This window comes from Argentina silus (assembly GCF_951799395.1).
Source record: "Argentina silus genome assembly, chromosome: 13".
Taxonomy (NCBI): Eukaryota; Metazoa; Chordata; class Actinopteri; order Argentiniformes; family Argentinidae; genus Argentina; species Argentina silus.
Window position 1 is genome coordinate 20,262 of NC_139667.1, and position 19,324 is coordinate 39,585.

A 19,324-nucleotide genomic window follows, 5' to 3' on the forward strand; every position below is an offset into this window, starting at 1 on the left:
AGTAGTAGTATAGTAGGAGTAGTAGTAGTAGTAGTATAGTAGTAGTATAGTAGTAATCGTATAGTAATAGTAGGATAGTAGTAGTATAGTAGTAATAGTAGTAGTCGTATAGTAGTAGTGTAGTAGTAGTAGTAGTAATATAGTAGTAGTAGTAGTCGTATAGTAGTAGTAGTAGTAGTATAGTAGTAGTAGTTGTATAGTAGTAGTAACGTTATAGTAGTAGTAGTAGTCGTAGTAGTATAGTAGTTTTAGTAGTATAGTAGTAGTAGTAGTAGTATCATAGTAGTAGTAGTATAGTAGTAGTAGTAGTAGTAGAAGTATAGTAGTATTAGTATAGTTGTATAGTAGTGGAGTGTTGTAGTTGTGTAGTAGTATAGTAGTAGTAGTAGTAGTAGTAGTAGTAGTATAGTAGTAGTATAGTAGTAGTATAGTAGTACTAGTAGTCGTAGTAGTAGTATAGTAGTATAGTAGTGTAGTGTTCTAGTAGTGTAGTGTTGTAGTTGTGTAGTAGTATCGTAGTAGTAGTATTGTAGTAGTAGTATTAGTATAGTAGTATTAGTATAGTTGAAGTATAGTAGTAGTATAGTAGTAGTATAGTAGTAGTAGTAGTAGTAGTAGTAGTATAGTAGTAGTATAGTAGTAGTATAGTAGTACTAGTAGTCGTAGTAGTAGTATAGTAGTGTAGTGTTCTAGTAGTGTAGTGTTGTAGTTGTGTAGTAGTATCGTAGTAGTAGTATTGTAGTAGTAGTATTAGTATAGTAGTATTAGTATAGTTGAAGTATAGTAGTAGTATAGTAGTAGTAGTATAGTAGTCATAGTATAGTAGTAGTAGTAGTAGTGTAGTCGTAGTAGTAATAATATAGTAGTAGTACAGTAGTAGTAGTAGTAGTAGTAGTATAGTAGTAGTAGTTGTCGTATAGTAGTAGTAGTAGTAGTAGTATAGTAGTAGTATTGTAGTAGTGTAGTAGTATAGTAGTAGTCGTAATATAGTAGTAGTATAGTAGTAGTAATATAGTAGTAGTATAGTAGTAGTAGTAGTAGTAGTATAGTAGTAGTTGTCGTGTAGTAGTATAGTAGTAGTAGTAGTAGTAGTAGTATAGTAGTAGTTGTAGTAGTAATATAGTAGTAGTATAGTAGTAGTAGTCGTATAGTAGTTATAGTGTAGTAGTATAGTAGTAGTAGTAGTAGTAGTATAGTAGTAGTTGTTGTCGTAGTAGTAGTAGTAGTATAGTACTAGTATAACATAGTAGTATAGTAGTAGTAGTAGTAGTAATATAGTAGTAGTATAGTAGTAGTAGTAATAGTAGTAGTAGTATAGTAGTAGTAGTAGTCGTATAGTTGTAGTAGTATAATAGTAGTAGTCATATATTAGTAGTAGTAGTAGTAGTATAGTAGTATAGTAGTAGTATTGTAGTAGTGTAGTAGTACTAGTAGTCGTAGTAGTAGTATAGTAGTATAGTAGTGTAGTGTTCTAGTAGTGTAGTGTTGTAGTTGTGTAGTAGTATCGTAGTAGTAGTAGTATAGTAGTAGTAGTAGTAGTAGAAGTATAGTAGTATTAGTATAGTTGTATAGTAGTGGAGTGTTGTAGTTGTGTAGTAGTATAGTAGTAGTAGTAGTAGTAGTAGTAGTAGTATAGTAGTAGTATAGTAGTAGTATAGTAGTACTAGTAGTCGTAGTAGTAGTATAGTAGTATAGTAGTGTAGTGTTCTAGTAGTGTAGTGTTGTAGTTGTGTAGTAGTATCGTAGTAGTAGTATTGTAGTAGTAGTATTAGTATAGTAGTATTAGTATAGTTGAAGTATAGTAGTAGTATAGTAGTAGTATAGTAGTAGTAGTAGTAGTAGTAGTAGTATAGTAGTAGTATAGTAGTAGTATAGTAGTACTAGTAGTCGTAGTAGTAGTATAGTAGTGTAGTGTTCTAGTAGTGTAGTGTTGTAGTTGTGTAGTAGTATCGTAGTAGTAGTATTGTAGTAGTAGTATTAGTATAGTAGTATTAGTATAGTTGAAGTATAGTAGTAGTATAGTAGTAGTAGTATAGTAGTCATAGTATAGTAGTAGTAGTAGTAGTGTAGTCGTAGTAGTAATAATATAGTAGTAGTACAGTAGTAGTAGTAGTAGTAGTAGTATAGTAGTAGTAGTTGTCGTATAGTAGTAGTAGTAGTAGTAGTATAGTAGTAGTATTGTAGTAGTGTAGTAGTATAGTAGTAGTCGTAATATAGTAGTAGTATAGTAGTAGTAATATAGTAGTAGTATAGTAGTAGTAGTAGTAGTAGTATAGTAGTAGTTGTCGTGTAGTAGTATAGTAGTAGTAGTAGTAGTAGTAGTATAGTAGTAGTTGTAGTAGTAATATAGTAGTAGTATAGTAGTAGTAGTCGTATAGTAGTTATAGTGTAGTAGTATAGTAGTAGTAGTAGTAGTAGTATAGTAGTAGTTGTTGTCGTAGTAGTAGTAGTAGTATAGTACTAGTATAACATAGTAGTATAGTAGTAGTAGTAGTAGTAATATAGTAGTAGTATAGTAGTAGTAGTAATAGTAGTAGTAGTATAGTAGTAGTAGTAGTCGTATAGTTGTAGTAGTATAATAGTAGTAGTCATATATTAGTAGTAGTAGTAGTAGTATAGTAGTATAGTAGTAGTATTGTAGTAGTGTAGTAGTATAGTAGTAGTAGTAGTAGTATAGTAGTATAGTAGTAGTATTGTAGTAGTGTAGTAGTATAGTAGTAGTTGTAGTAGTAGTAGTAGTAATATAGTAGTAGTAGTAATATAATAGTAGTATAGTAGTAGTAGTAGTAGTAGTAGTAGTAGTAGTATAGTAGTAGTTGTAGTGTAGTAGTATAGTAGTAGTAGTAGTAGTAGTTGTAGTAGTAATATAGTAGTAATATAGTAGTAGTATAGTAGTAGTAGTAATAGTAGTACTAGTAGTAATATAATAGTAGTAGTCGTATAGTAGTAGTCGTGTAGTAGTATAGTAGTAGTAGTATAGTAGTACTAGTAGTCGTAGTAGTAGTAGTATAGTAGTGTAGTGTTCTAGTAGTGTAGTGTTGTAGTTGTGTAGTAGTGTTGTAGTAGTAGTAGTATAGTAGAAGTATTTGTATAGTAGTATTAGTATAGTAGTGTAGTGTTGTAGTTGTGTAGTAGTATCGTAGTAGTAGTAGTATTAGTATTGTAGTATTAGTATAGTAGTATAGTAGTGTAGTGTTGTAGTTGTGTAGTAGTATCATAGTAGTAGTATAGTAGTGGTAGTAGTATAGTAGTATTAGTATAGTAGTATAGTAGTGTAGTGTTGTAGTTGTGTAGTAGTATCGTAGTAGGATAGTAGTAGTAGTATTAGTATAGTAGAATTAGTATAGTAGTATAGTAGGGTAATGTTGTAGTTGTGTAGTGTTGTAGTTGTGTAGTAGTACTGTAGTAATAGTATAGTAGTGGTAGTAGTATAGTAATATTAATATAGTAGTGGTAGTAGTATAGTAGTATTAGTAGTGTAGTGTTGTAGTTGTGTAGTAGTATTAGTATTAGTATAGTAGTATAGTAGTGTAGTGTTGTAGTTGTGTAGTAGTATCGTAGTAATAGTATAGTAGTGGTAGTAGTATAGTAGTATTAGTATAGTAGTATAGTAGTGTAGTGTTGTAGTTGTGTAGTAGTATCATAGTATGTTGTTTTGTCCTCGTAACTCCTCTGCATCCACAGGGTCAGTACAGACCCAGGACCAGGACCACGGTCAACACCAGACCCAGATCCAGACCCAGAACCAGGACAAGGACCAGGACCAGGACCAGGACCACGGTCAACACCTGATCCAGATCCAGATCCAGACCCAGGACCAGGAGCAGGACCAGGACCAGGACCACGGTCAACACCAGACCCAGATCCAGACCCAGAACCAGGACCAGGACCAGGACCACGGTCAACACCAGATCCAGACCCAGAACCAGGACCAGGACCACGGTCAACCCCAGATCCAGACCCAGAACGACCACCAGCACCAAGAGCCGTGGGACGCAGACTTGCACCCTCCACAGGATCCTCCACAGGACCCTCCACAAGACCACCACCCTCCTCCCCCCCGGCCCCTATAACCTCAACTCCACCAGTTGCCCTGCCCTTCTCCCCACCCCTCCCTTCACCCCTGTCCTCCCCCCAGCACCCTGCTCCTCTCACCTCCCCAACACCCCCCCCTCCCTCCCACTGCCAGCCATCAAAACCCTCTTATCCACTGCAGCCAAGACCTCCTCCTCCACTGACAAAACCCTCATGTGTCCCCCTGTCTCCCCCAGTACCAAAGCCCTCCCCCCCTCTCCCCATTCCCCTGTCTCCCTCCCTGTCTCCCCAAGTACCAAAGCCCTCCCCCCCTCTGTCTCCCCCCCTCCCCACTCCCCTGTCTCCCTCCCTGTCTTCCTCAGTACCAAAGCCCACCCCCCCTGTTCCCCCCCCCCCCCCCCCCAGGTATCAGTGTTTTGGAGAAGCTGATTAAGACGTGTCCCGTCTGGCTGCAGCTAGGGATGAGTCAGCACCACGCCTCCATCATCCTGCAGAGAGAGAGACCTGGGGTGAGACACACACACACACACACACACACACACACACACACACACACTGTACCCCCCCCCCCACACACACACACACACACACTGTACCTACACACACACACACACACACGCACACACGCACACACACACACACACACACACACACACACTGTACCCAGACACACACTGTAACCACACACACGCACACACACACACACACACACACACACACACACTGTACCCACACACACACACACACACACACACACACACACACACACTGTACCTACACACACGCACGCACACACACACACACACACACACACACACACACACACACACACACACACTGTACCCCCCCCCCCAACAATGTTGACTATATGACTGTTTGTAACAGTGTTGACTATATGACTGTTTGTAACAGTGTTGACTATAAGACTGGAACAGGGTTGACTATATGACTGTTTGTAACAGTGTTGACTGTGACTTTAACAGTGTTGACTATATGTTTGTAAGTGTTGACTATCTGACTGTAACAGTGTTGACTATATGACTATAACAGTATTGATTGTATGACTGTATGTTTGTAACAGTGTTGACTATGACTTTATGCTTAGATCTTTTTAGTGCGTAAAAGCTGTGATCAGAAGGCGATGGTCCTGTCAGTACGGCTCTCTGGCCAGCAGGGGGAGACACACGTTCAGGACCTGCTGGTCAAACAGGAACAGTCATGTGAGTAACCTGGACTTGACTGCTATTGGTCACTGGGAGGGAGGACAAGGGGGGAGGACGAGGGGAGGGGGTTGAGGAGAGGGGCGGTGTGGGGGAGGACGAGGGTGAGGGCAATGGAGGGGAGGGGAGGGGGAGGGGGAGGCGAGGGGGGGAGGGGAGGGGAGGGGGAGGTGACATATTCAACGCAGAATAAACCAGCGTAGCTGCAAAGCAAGAAAATCCCTTTTCCTTTCTGTCGTTACGAAACCTCTGAAGTACCAGATACACCTGACTGCAGCAGAGCATGAAAACAGGGTTGGGATTGGGGTTAGGGTTGGGGTTGGGGTTGGGGTTAGGGTTAGACTAGGATATCAACCTGACCAATGTTAGGGTTAGGGTTAGGGTTAGGGTTAGGGTTAGACTAGGATATCAACCTGACCAGTGTTACATCACCAGATAAGACTGCAGTGACCAATAGGATGTTGATTCAGTGTTGATGAACAGTTCATCTCCGTTGCAGTGATCTACCTGGAGCGTTCCGGCCTGGTTTTTGACAACATCTTCAAACTCATCGCTTTCTACTGTATCAGCCGGTAAGACCGTAACCAGCCAGTAAAAACTCAAACATGTAGAACATGTTATTTACATAATGTTGACCTCTGACCTGAGGGATGATGTTAATGTTGACCTGACCTGAGGGATGATGTTAATGTTGACCTTTAACCCTTTCAGTGATGTTCTGCCCTTCACCCTGAGGCTGCCGTCGGTCATCGTCCAGGCAACCAAGTATGAGGACATGGAGATGATCTCATCATTAGGCTCAGGTAGTGTGAGTTCTGATTGGCCAGGGGCTCAGGTAGCGTGAGTTCTGATTGGCCAGGGGCTCAGAGATTTTTTATGAAAAAGAGGGTGTGTCTTAAGTGGCGGCAGGTCTTTCAGAAATAAGTAATAATGAAGGACAACACACACACACACACACACACAGATACACACAGACACACACACACACACATACACACACACCACACACACCACACACACCACACACACTAGTAATTGTAGTTTTCTTCCTCCAGACTTCTGGGGTTCTCAGCTGAACAGCCTTAGTGACGACGCCACAGGTGATGGGCAGGGCCACACCCCCTGCGGGGGGCGGAGCTCCTGCGAGGTGAAGCTGTCTGCAGGCTGCAGCCGGCTGTGGTACGTCAACCCCGTCTTCATAGAGGAGCACTGCAGCCGTCTGCACAACACAGCCCCCCCACCCACCCCCATCTACAGGAGCCTGAGTCTGACCAGCCCAGGCCAGGGGCCCCCCAGGTACAAACGCCCCCCACCCCGCCCCCCCCACACCCCAGAGGGACTGCTGCTGCCTCAGGGTACCACACACCCCCTCTCCCCCAGGCCCCTGGCCCCCCCAGCCAACGCAGGGCTGAAAGAGGAAGGAGAGATTGGGGAAGGAGAGAGAGAGATGTCAGCAGCTGCAGTAAGAGGAAGCAGACGGCCACACCTACAACATCCTCCACACAGACTTCCTCCTGTACCACTACAACGCACAGCCTCCAACAGACAGACAGACACTGATCCTGATCCTGACCCTCACCCTCACCCTGACCCTCACCCTCACCCTCACCTTCACCCTGACCTTGACCCTCACCCTGACCCTGATCGTGACCCTCACCCTCACCCTGACCCTCACCCTCACCCTCACCCTGACCTTGACCCTCACCCTCACCCTGACCCTGACCCTGACTCTGACCCTCACCCTGACCTTGACCCTCACCCCATCAGGCTGACAGCAGAAGAGGGAGGAGGGTTCTCAGTGCCAGTCTGTGTTGAGGACAGAAACATGACAGAGAGGCAGATGGAGGAAGCAGTGGAGCAGAGCTGGGTGTCTGACTGTAGTCAGGCTGTAGGTGAGGCTGTAGGAGTGTCTGACTGTAGTCAGGTTGTAGGAGTGTCTGACTGTAGTCAGGCTGTAGCAGTGTCTGACTGTTGTCAGGCTGTAGGAGTGTCTGACTGTAGTCAGGCTGTAGGAGTGTCTGACTGTAGTCAGGCTGCAGGAGTGTGACTGTAAGGCTGTAGGAGTGTCTGACTGTAGTCAGGCTGTAGGTGAGGCTGTAGGAGTGTCTGACTGTAGTCAGGTTGTAGGAGTGTCTGACTGTAGTCAGGCTGTAGCAGTGTCTGACTGTAGTCAGGCTGTAGGAGTGTCTGACTGTAGTCAGGCTGTAGGAGTGTCTGACTGTAGTCAGGCTGCAGGAGTGTGACTGTAAGGCTGTAGGAGTGTCTGACTGTAGTCAGGCTGTAGGTGAGGCTGTAGGAGTGTCTGACTGTAGTCAGGCTGTAGGTGAGGCTGTAGGAGTGTCTGACTGTAGGAGTGTCTGACTGTAGTCAGGGTGTAGGAGTGTCTGACTGTGAGGCTGTAGGAGTGTCTGACTGTAGTCAGGCTGTAGGAGTGTCTGACTGTACACAGCCTGTTGTCAGGCTGTAGGAGTGTGACTGTAAGGCTGTAGGAGTGTCTGACTGTAGTCAGGCTGTAGGAGTGTCTGGCTGTAGTCAGGCTGTAGGAGTGTCAGACTGTGAGGCTGTAGGAGTGTCTGACTATAGTCAGGCTGTAGCAGTGTCTGACTGTAGTCAGGCTGTAGGAGTGTCAGACTGTGAGGCTGTAGGAGTGTCTGACTGTAGTCAGGTTGTAGGAGTGTCTGACTGTAGTCAGGCTGTAGGTGAGGCTGTAGGAGTGTCTGACTGTAGGAGTGTCTGACTGTAGTCAGGGTGTAGGAGTGTCTGACTGTGAGGCTGTAGGAGTGTCTGACTGTAGTCAGGCTGTAGTTGAGGCTGTAGGTGAGGCTGTAGGAGTGTCTGACTGTAGTCAGGCTGTAGGAGTGTCTGACTGTAGTCAGGCTGTAGGAGTGTCTGACTAGTTTTTCTCCACTTGCAGCACTGAGGAAGAGTGCAGCTCCAGTCCCGCCCCCCCGGAGGAAGAGGGCCTCCCAGGCAACGCCCACCACATCACTGTCTCCAGAACTCTGCCACGTCATAGGGGGAGGACCTCTGTCAATCAATGCATCATCAGATGTGGTCCTGCCTCATCGGCCAGTCTCCCAACCTGGGGGCGGGGCCAGGGCTGCTGTGGGAGGGGCCAGAGCAGCAGATGTGTCCCTGTACTCCCCCGAGGGCGGAGCTTCTCTCTCTGCGGAACACGACTCCTACTCCACCAGCAGCACGGAGGAGGAGGAGCCTGAGGCCGGCAACTCAAAGGAGGGAGGGGCTAACTCCAAGGTGACCGTGAAGAGAAGCCCAACCGTGATGCTCGACCGCGCCAAACACCGGCTGTCATTGGTCAACTTCTCCAGCGTATTCACAGGCTTCCTGAACGCTGACAGGAAGCTGCAGAATAGGATTGTGGAGCTGTCCCGCGACGGCACCTCCTACTTCGGTAACCTGGTCAGAGACTACCGGACGTTCACCATGGAGACGCTGGGGAAGCACCGCGGCAGCACGGAGATGCTCCAGGAGATCCGTCAGATGATGACTCAGTTGAGGAGCTACCTGGTCCAGAGCACCGAGCTCCACAGCCTGCTGGAGCCCCACACCAGCCAGGAGAGCCTAGGTAACCCTAACCCTAGCCCTGGCCCTAACCCTAAGCATAGCCCTAACCCTAAACCTAACCCTAGCCCTAGCCCTGGTGTATAGTGGTGTGTAGTGGTGTGTGTAGTTGTGTTGTGGTTTGTGTAGTGTGTAGTGGTGTGTGTAGTGGTGTGTTATGGTGTGTAGTGGTGTGTAGTGGTGTGTTGTGGTGTGTAGTGGTGTTGAGTGGTGTGTAGTGGTGTTGAGTGGTGTGTAACGTGTGTGTGTGATGGTCCAGAGGTGGTGGTGGAGGCTGCTATGTGTAAGAGTGTGTTGAAGCCACTGCGGGAGTCTGTGTACACGGGGCTGAGGGAGATCCACGGCCGGAGTGGCTCCCTGCGGAGGCTGAGGGAGAACCAGGCCATGGTCCTGAGCTCCACCACCACCGCCCTGGGCGTCACCACCAGCGTGCCCGAGGCCGCCGTCATGGACAGGATCCAGCTGAAGCTGGCCGCGCTGCACCGGGAGTATTCTCCCCAGAGGAAGATCGACCTGCTGCTCAAAACCTGCAAGATCATCTACGACTCCATGTCTGTCGGCTGCCCAGGTGAGGTTAACCCTGATCCTACCTAGCCCTAGCCCTGGCCCTGACCCTAGCCCTGACAATAACCCTAGCCCTGACCCTTACCATAGCTCTGACCCTAACCCTACCTAGCCCTAGCCCTAGCCCTGGCCCTAACCCTAGCCCTGACAATAACCCTAGCCCTGACCCTTACCATAGCTCTGACCCTAACCCTACCTAGCCCTAGCCCTAGCCCTGACCCTAGCCCTGACAATAACCTTAGCCCTGACCCTTACCATAGCTCTGACCCTAACCCTACCTAGCCCTAGCCCTAGCCCTGGCCCTGACCCTAGCCCTGACAATAACCCTAGCCCTGACCCTTACCATAGCTCTGACCCTAACCCTACCTAGCCCTAGCCCTGGCCCTGACCCTAGCCCTGACAATAACCCTAGCCCTGACCCTTACCATAGCTCTGACCCTAACCCTAACCCTAGCCCTGACCCTTACCATAGCTCTGACCCTAACCCTACCTAGCCCTAGCCCTAGCCCTGGCCCTGACCCTAGCCCTGACAATAACCCTAGCCCTGACCCTTACCATAGCTCTGACCCTAACCCTAACCCTAGCCCTGACCCTGACCCTACCTAGCCCTAGCCCTGACCCTAGACCTAGCCCTAGCCCTAGCCCTGACCCTAACCCTGACCATAGCCCTAGTCCTGACCCTAGCCCTGACCCTGATCCTGACCCTGACCATAGCCCTGACCCTAACCCAAACCCTAGCCCTGACCCTGACCCTAGCCCTAGCCGTGACCCTAGCCCTGACCCTGACCCTTACCCTAGCCCTGACCCTAGCTCTGACCCTAGCCCTGACCCTGACGATAGCTCTGACCCTGACCCTAATCCTAATCCTAATCCTAATCCTAACCCTAACCCTAGCCCTGACCCTGACCCTACCTAGCCCTAGCCCTGACCCTGACCCTACCTAGCCCTAGCCCTAGCCCTAGCCCTGACCCTGACCTTGACCCTACCTAGCCCTAGCCCTGACCCTTGCCCTGACCCTACCCTGACCCTAGCCCTAGCCCTAGCTCTGACCCTTGCCCTGACCCTACCCTGACCCTAGCCCTAGCCCTGACCCTGACCCTACCTAGCCCTGACCCTGACCCTGACCCTAGCCCTGACCCTGGCCCTGACCCTGACCCTAGCCCTGACCCTAGCCCTAGCCCTGACCCTAGCCCCTGACCCTAGCCCTGACCCTAACCCTAACCTTGACCCTAACCCTAACCCTAACCCTAACCCTAACCCTAGCCTTGACCCTGACCCTAGCACTAGCCCTAGCCCTGACCCTAACCCTAGCCCAAGCCCTAGCCCTGACCCTGACCCTGATCCTGACCCTGACCATAGCCCTGACCCTAATCCAAACCCTAGCCTTGACCCTAACCTTAACCCTAACCCTAACCCTAACCCTAGCCTTGACCCTGACCCTAGCACTAGCCCTAGCCCTGACCCTGACCCTGACTCTAACCCTAACCCTAGCCCAAGCCCTAGCCCTAGCCCTAGCCCTATCCCTAACCCTGACCCTAGCCCTGACCCTGACCCTGACCCTGGGAGGGAGGGAGGGAGGAGTCCTCAGTCTCAGGCAGTAGATGTGTGGTGTCTGATGATTTCCTGCAGGGAGAGTCCTCGGTGCTGATGACTTCCTGCCGGTGCTGATGTATGTCCTGGCGCGCAGCAACACCGCCGCCCTGCTGGTAGACCTGGAGTACATGATGGAGCTGATGGACCCTGCTCTGCAGCTAGGAGAAGGTTCCTACACACACACACACACACACACACACACACACACACACACACCACACACACACACACACACACACACACACAAACACACACACACAAACACACTTTATTATTATCATTATTTTATACAGCAACACGCTGTGTGGTGTTTTAGGCTTGTACTACCTGACCACGTGTGTGTGTGTGTGTGTGTGTAGGCTCCTACTACCTGACCACCACCTACGGAGCTCTGCAGCACATTAAGAGCTTCAGCCAGCAGGTGGCACCGCGCCAGCTCAGTCTGGAGATCCAGGACTCCATCCACCGCTGGGAACGCAGACGCACCATCAGCCAGGCCACAGGCTCCCACTGCTCCATACAGGTACACACACACACACACACACACACACACACACACACACACACACAAACACACACACACACACACCCACACACACACACACACACACACACACACACACACACACCACACACCACACATCACACACACCACACACACACCACACCCACACCACACACACACACACCACACACACACCACACCACCCCACACACACACACACACACACACACACACACACACACACACACACACACACACACACACACCACACACACTCAACCAGGCCAGTGGCTTTCAATGCTCCATTCGGGTAACCTCTGTTCGGCTTAGTCTGTTAGGGTTAGGGTTAGTCTGTTAGGGTTAGTCTGTTAGGGATGGTCTGTTATGGGTAGGGTTAGTCTGTTAGGGTTAGGGTTAGTCTGTTCGGGTTAGTCTGTTAGGTTAGGATTAGTCGGTTAGGGTTAGTCTGTTAGGGTTAGTCTGTTAAGGTTAGGGTTAGTCTGTTTGGGTTAGTCTGTTAGGGTTAGTCTGTTAGGGTTAGTCTGTTTGGGTTAGTCTGTTAGGGTTAGTCTGTTTGGGTTAGTCTGTTAGGGTTAGGGTTAGTCTGTTAGGGTTAGGGTTAGTCTGTTAGGGTTAGTCTGTTTGAATTAGGGTTAGTCTGTTAGGGTTAGTCTGTTTGGGTTAGTCTGTTAGGGTTAGTCTGTTAGGGTTAGTCGATTAGGGTTAGTCTGTTAGGGTTAGTCTGTTTGGGTTAGGGTTAGTCTGTTAGGGTTAGGGTTAGTCTGTTAGGGTTAGTCTGTTTGGGTTAGTCTGTTTGGCTTAGTCTGTTAGGGTTAGTCTGTTAGGGTTAGTGTTAGTCTGTTAGGGTTAGGGTTAGTCTGTTAGGGTTAGTCTGTTAGGGTTAGTCTGTTAAGGTTAGTCTGTTAGGGTTAGTCTGTTAGGGTTAGTCTGTTAGGGTTAGTCTGTTTTGGTTAGTCTGTTAAGGTTAGTCTGTTAGGGTTAGGGTTAGTCTGTTTGGGTTAAGGTTAGTCTGTTAAGGTTAGGGTTAGTCTGTTTGGGTTAGGGTTAGTCTGTTAGGGTTGGTCTATTAGGGTTAGTCTGTTAGGGTTAGTCTGTTAGGGTTAGTCTGTTAGGGTTAGTCTGTTTGGGTTAGGGTTAGTCTGTTAGGGTTAGTCTGTTAGGGTTAGGGTTAGTCTGTTTGGGTTAGGGTTGGTCTGTTAAAGTTAGGGTTAGTCTGTTTGGGTTAGGGTTAGTCTGTTAAGGTTAGTCGGTTAGTGTTAGTCTGTTAGGGTTAGTCTGTTAGGGTTAGGATTAGTCTGTTAGGGTTAGTCTGTTAGGGTTAGTCTGTTTGGGTTAGGATTAGTCTGTTAGGGTTAGTCTGTTTGGGTTAGTCTGTTAGGGTTAGTCTATTAGGGTTAGTCTGTTAGGGTTAGTCTGTTAGGGTTAGTCTGTTTGGGTTAGGGTTAGTCTGTTAGGGTTAGTCTGTTAGGGTTAGTCTGTTTGGGTTAGGGTTAGTCTGTTTGGGTTAGGGTTGGTCTGTTAAAGTTAGGGTTAGTCTGTTAGGGTTAGTTGGTTAGGGTTAGGGTTAGTCTGTTAGGGTTAGTCTGTTAGGGTTAGTCTGTTAAGGTTGGTCTATTAGGGTTAGTCTGTTAGGGTTAGTCTGTTAGGGTTAGTCTGTTAGGGTTAGGGTTAGTCTGTTAGGGTTAGTCTGTTTGGGTTAGTCTGTTAGGGTTAGGGTTAGTCTGTTAGGGTTAGTCTGTTAGGGTTAGGGTTAGTCTGTTTGGGTTAAGGTTAGTCTGTTAAGGTTAGGGTTAGTCTGTTTGGGTTAGGGTTAGTCTGTTAGGGTTGGTCTATTAGGGTTAGTCTGTTAGGGTTAGTCTGTTAGGGTTAGTCTGTTTGGGTTAGTCTGTTAGGGTTAGTCTGTTAGGGTTAGTCTGTTTGGGTTAGGGTTGGTCTGTTAAAGTTAGGGTTAGTCTGTTTGGGTTAGGGTTAGTCTGTTAAGGTTAGTCGGTTAGGGTTAGTCGGTTAGGGTTAGTCGGTTAGGGTTAGTCTGTTAGGGTTAGGGTTAGTCTGTTAAGGTTAGTCGGTTAGGGTTAGTCGGTTAGGGTTAGTCTGTTAGGGTTAGGGTTAGTCTGTTAGGGTTAGGGTGTGGATGCAGAATCAACATACTATAATACAACATACAGCAACACAGGAAATCATACATGTTGTCATGGTTATCCTCTCACATACATGTTGTCATGGTGTCGCAGGACTTTATCAACGTGTCCTTCCTGGAGGCGGGTTCTAGCAGCCGTCCACTGGGCGTGGTGCCAGGCAGCACGGCCCGGGAGGTGTGTGTCCAGTGCGCTGAGCGGTTTTGTGTGTCCGACCCGGAGGCCTACAGCCTGAGTGTTCTAGTGGGCGGGCGGTACCGCCCCCTGGACCCACAAGATCGCCCCCTCCACGTCAAAGCCCGCCTCCAGCACGCTGAGTACAGCTTCGTCTATCGCCCCAGCAACAAGACAGAAGAGGAGACAGACAGCCAACCTCCGCCTGAGTCTGGACCTGAGACCCCTGTGTTAATCTGAGTCTGGACAACACAGTTCTATTGTAATCAGACCTGAGTTAGGGTCAGGGGTCAGGGTTAGGGTAAGAGTTAGGGTCAGGGTTAGGGGTCAGGGTTAGGGGTCAGAGTTAGGGTCAGGGTTAGGGGTCAGGGTTAGGGGTCAGAGTCAGGATCAGGGGTCAGGTTTAGTGTCAGAGTTAGGGTTAGGGTCAGAGTTAGGGTCAGGGTTAGTGTCAGGGTTAGGTTCAGAGTTAGGGTCAATGTCATGGTTAGGGTCAGGGTTTGGGTTAGGGTCAGGTTCAGGGTTAGTAGGAGTCAGAGTTAGGGTTAGGATTAGGGTCAGAGTTAGGGTTAGGGGTCAAGGTCAGGGTTAGAGTCAGGGTTAGGGGTCAGAGTTAGAGTCAGGGTTAGGGTCAGAGTCAGGATTAGGGTTAGAGGTCAGAGTTAGGGTCAGGGTTAGGGTCAGGATTAGGTTCAGAGTTAGGGTCAGTGTTAAGGTCAGAGTTAGGGTCAGGGTTAGGGTCAGAGTTAGGGTTAGGGTCAGGTTCAGGGTTAGTAGGAGTCAGAGTTAAGGTTAGGACTGGGGTTAGGGTACGTACCTGCTTTAATGTCTCCATTTGGTTTCCATGGTAATGGTGCTTCTGCATACTGTCATTAAATGTATTATTGCTACATCATGTGACTTTTTCTTGTGTTTTCTTTTCTTTTAGATGACATCACTCAGGTTAGTGTTAGGGTTAGTCACTCAGGTTAGGGTTAGGGTTGAAATTGACAGGAGGGCTGTGTTGGTTTTGACCACATGTTTAAATGAAGCCAGTGTGGAATCTTGATTGATTTGGATCAATAACTGTAATATGACTAACCCTAACCCTAACCCTAACCCCTTATCCTAACCCCTAACCCTAACCTTAACCCCTAACCCTAACCCATCAATCTGCCCCCCGACACCACAGCCAACGACCCCCCCACCACCCCCCACTCCAATGTCTTCATCAGTATGGCTCAGGTGAAGAGAGAGCTGGGGAAACTCCGCACCAGGAAGGCTGACGGTGTGAGCCCGGTGCTCAAAGTCTGTGCGGACCAGCTGTGTGGAGTAGTCCAGTACCTTTTTACCCTGAGCCTCAGTCTGAAAAAGGTCCCATCAATGTGGAAAACATCTTGCCTGGTATCGGTACCAAAGAAAAGGAACCCCAGTGTTCTGAATGACTATAGACCAGTAGCCTTTACATCCCACATCATGAAGACCATGGAAAGACTGGTGCTAGCACACATGAGGCCCCTGGTGAAGACATCATTGGACCCCCTGCAGTTTGCCTACCAGGCAGACATTGGTGTGGATGATGCCATCATCTACCTGCTACACAGAGCTCACTCCCATTTAGATAAGGCTGGCAGCACGGTGAGGGTCATGTTCTTTGACTTCTCCAGTGCATTTAACACCATACAGCCCTTACTACTTGCAGATAAACTGCTGAGGATGCAGGTGGACTCCTCCCGAATTACCTGGCCACAGTTTGTACGACTGTACACTGGCGCCCCCCAGGGGACAGTTCTGGCTCCCTTCCTCTTCACCCTCTATACCTCAGACTTCAGGCACAACACAGATACTTGCCATCTGCAGAAGTTCTCAGACGATTCTGCTATTGTGGGATGTGTCAGTGGAGGCCAGGAGACCGAGTACAGAAGACTGGTGGACAGTTTTGTTGAGTGGTGTGAGCAGAACCACCTGCTACTCAACATCAGCAAGGCAAAGGAGATGGTGGTGAACTTTAAGAGGACGAGGGTCCCCCTGTCTCCTGTTTCCATCCAGGGAGAGGACGTGGAGGTGGTCCAGATCTACAAGTACCTGGGGGTGCACCTGGACAATAAACTGGACTGGACTGGTAACACAGATGTCCTGTACAAGAGGGGCCTGAGCCGGCTTTATTTCCTGAGGAGGCTCAGGTCCTTTGGCGTGTGCAAGACTCTGCTGAACATGTTCTACCAGTCAGTGGTGGTCAGCACAGTGCTGTACGCGGTGGTATACTGGGGGGCAGCATTAAGGAAGGTGACACCAAGAGGCTGAACAAGCTTATTAGAAAAGCTGGTCCTGTCCTCGGTGTCACCCTGGACACTGTGGAGGAGGTGGCCAATAGCAGGATGAGGACCAAACTCCTGGCCATCAAGGACAACCCCTCCCATCCCCTACATGACACTGTGGCAGAGCAGAGAAGCTCCTTTAGCAACAGACTATTACAACCACGTTGCACTAAGGAGCGCTATAGGAGATCTTTTCTGCCTGCCGCAATAAGACTGTCCAACTCCTCCTCCGCCTGGCTCCATCAGGGTGATCAGAGTCAGGCTGGGGGATGTTAAATCATGTTGGACTGTTCTTACTGTATAGAATGTTTCAGATGTCTATTTTATTTTATTATTCTATTGTAACTTTATTTTGTTGTTGTTGTTTGTGATGTGAGCTGCTGTAATTTGCTTAATTTCCTCTCTGGGATCAATAAAGTACCTACCTTGCTATCTATCTATCTATCTATCTATCTATCTATCTATCTATCTATCTATCTATCTATCTATCTATCTATCTAACCCCTAACAATGACAAAAGAAAGACAGATTTCTCTGATCAGGAACTCTGTCGCCATCTCTGCTCTCTCTCTCTCTTTCTCTTTCTCTCTCGCTCTCTCTCTCTCTCTCTCTCTCTCTCTCTCTCCAGCCTCCACTGGTCATTATTTTAAATGAGAGTTTAACGAAGTTGCCATCGGTAACGAGACCTGTTGTTCTGTCTCGGGGCACTCCACCTGTCAATCAAGCTGTCAGCCTGTCTATAACGTCCACAGGTTCAAAGGTGTGTGGTGTGTGTGTGTGTGTGTGTGTGTGTGTGTGTGTGTGCGTTGAACATGACAGCTGTATGAAGTTAACGAGGTGTCTTCAGTCCTGCCTGTCATCATCGTGTGTAGGCTGACAGGAGAAGGCAACAAACGCAAACACAACACTGATGTATCCCACATCCGTTTTCCCCCCGCCCCCCTAACATAACCCCCCCCTCCCTCCCTCCCCCCGCCCTCGCCCCCCCCCACCCCACCGGAGCATGACCCTGCTGTTCCATCTAGACTCAGGGAGGTCGTGACCTTAGGAAGGGAGGGTTGCTGGGTGACGGTCGCTGATAAAAGCTTGTTTTGATTCCTGACGTTGTTTCAGAAACGAACACATCAAATTAGACATCATTACCCTGACGACCAGTCAGCTGTCCTCAGGTTAGTATTAAGAAACAGGAGGTCCAGGCTGCAGTGTGACGTCTCAGCTCTGAGGGGAGGGAAGGAGGGAAGGAGACGCGTTCTTTCATCATGTGATGTCTCAGCTCTGAGGGGAGAGAAGGAGGGAAGGAGGGAAGGAGGGAAGGAGACGCGTTCTTTCATCTGGCAGTGCCTGCCTTCCACCCCACGTCTGAAGGAGGTCGGTATATAAGAGAAGGATCCTCTGGAGAGGAAGAACCAGTCTTTCTCTCTCTTCAACCATCTGCAGGACAGAGAACCAGCCAGTCCACTCTGCTCTCTGGACCAGAACCAGCCAGTCCACTCTGCTCTCTGGACCAGAACCTGCCAGTCCACTCTGCTCTCTGGACCAGAACCAGCCAGTCCACTCTCTACACAGCAGGTGAGAACATCCAGAAGTACATTCAGCTCTCTAACCCTAACCGTCTCTTCTTAGTGTTGGGGTTAGGACTGGGGCTAGGGTTAGGGCTAGAGCTAGGGTTAGGATGGGTTAGTGTTCTGTGTTTGACTCATATAGTCTGTTTAAAACATTTGTAGAGTTTTTAAAAAAGTAACAAAGTGAGTGTGGAGGGAAATATTGAGATCTGTGAGATTTTTAAAACTTATTGTATTGTTGCACGACTCTGCGGCACTGTCACTTTTGCATTTCACTGTATACTTGTATGCACGTGACAAATAAAGAATCTTGAATCTTGAATCTCCTGACCTGCGACCTCTGACCTGTGACCTGTGTGTTCCAGGATGGCTGCTGTTGGTCGTCTCCCTCTCCTGCTGTTGAGTCTCCTGGTCTTCACCCTACTAACCTACGGCTTCCCTCAGCCACGCCTCTCACCTCTGCACAGGTACTAACCCTAACCCTAGGGTCCTAACCCCAGCCCTAAATCTAACCCAACACACCTCAGGGTGTACTAACCCTAACCCTAGGGTCCTAACCCCAGCCCTAAATCTAACCCAACACACCTCAGGGTGTACTAACCCGAACCCTAGGGTCCTAACCCCAGCCCTAACCCTAACCCAACACACATCAGGGTGCACTAACCCGAACCCTAGGGTCCTAACCCGAACCCTAGGGTCCTAGCCCTAACCCTTGGGTCCTAACCCTAGGGTCCTAGTTCTAACCCTAGGGTCCTAACCCTAATCCCAGGGTCCTAGTCCTAACTCTAGGGTCCTAACCCTCACCCTAGGGTCCTAGTCCTAACCCTAGGGTCCTAACTCTAACCCTGTTGTGCTCCAGAGGCTCGTCTCCAGCCGACGAGGCCCAGAGGAAGCTTCTCTACCCGTCCGTGTCCCTGAGGGACTGGAGCCTCCAGATGATGTCAGACTTTGGAGCAGCTGAGAGTCAGACGGAGGTGTTGGGGGAGGAGTGGTTCTCCTCCAACCCCGACCTCTGGGCCTCCAACCCCGGCCTCTGGGCCTCCAACCCCGGCCTCTGGGCCTCCAACTCCGGCCAGGAGAAGAGGAACATCGTTGTGGCGGACGACGCAGCCTTCAGGGAGAAGAGCAAGCTGCTGACGGCCATGGAGAGGCAGAAGTGGCTGAACTCCTACATGCAGAAGCTGCTGGTTGTCAACTCACAGTAACATCAGTCCTAACCCTAACCTAGACCATCTCTGAGAAAATGTCTATAAAGATATTGATATTTGATGAAGAATAAACTGCATATCTAATGTATATCCACCCTAACCCTCTAACTCTAACTCATTGTTAGCTAACCCTAACTCTAGGGTCCTAACCCTAACTCTAACTCTCCCTGGTTATGGTTGGGGATGGTTGTGTTGAACCCAGTCAGGGAGTCATATGACATGTCTGGATTTGGTGGATATTGTTGCAAGTCTACCGTGAAACTGTCCATGCGACTCATAATAAAGATCATGTTTTGTATAAATATGGTCATTGTCCCGCTTAATGTGTCCTATGATTTATCTATATTACACTGACCCAGGTACCTGCTACCCTGCCTTTACATGATGTAATCCAGCTCTTCTAAAGGGTTAGGGTGGTGCACCAGTCT

The 19,324-nt window shown here is 48.3% G+C and overlaps 2 protein-coding genes across 2 annotated transcripts; both read left to right on the plus strand.

Moving 5' to 3' along the window:
* Positions 1-4,248: 4,248 nt before the first annotated feature.
* On the plus strand, positions 4,249-14,315 carry rin3 (Ras and Rab interactor 3; the record flags this gene model as incomplete). Its single annotated transcript, XM_083683429.1, has 11 exons — positions 4,249-4,270; positions 4,441-4,544; positions 5,141-5,255; positions 5,755-5,827; positions 5,967-6,058; positions 6,311-7,147; positions 8,170-8,841; positions 9,097-9,405; positions 11,031-11,162; positions 11,354-11,517; positions 13,752-14,315. 11 exons carry the CDS (start codon positions 4,249-4,251, stop codon positions 14,067-14,069), a joined length of 2,838 nt encoding a protein of 945 aa, XP_083539555.1. The 3' UTR covers positions 14,070-14,315.
* A 3,052-nt stretch (positions 14,316-17,367) lies between these two features.
* On the plus strand, positions 17,368-19,156 carry pth2 (parathyroid hormone 2). Its single transcript, XM_083683205.1, has 3 exons — positions 17,368-17,695; positions 18,054-18,155; positions 18,548-19,156. The coding sequence occupies exons 2-3, from the start codon at positions 18,055-18,057 to the stop codon at positions 18,891-18,893; spliced, it is 447 nt and encodes a 148-aa protein (XP_083539331.1). The 5' UTR covers positions 17,368-17,695; position 18,054; the 3' UTR covers positions 18,894-19,156.
* The last annotated feature ends 168 nt before the right edge of the window (positions 19,157-19,324 follow it).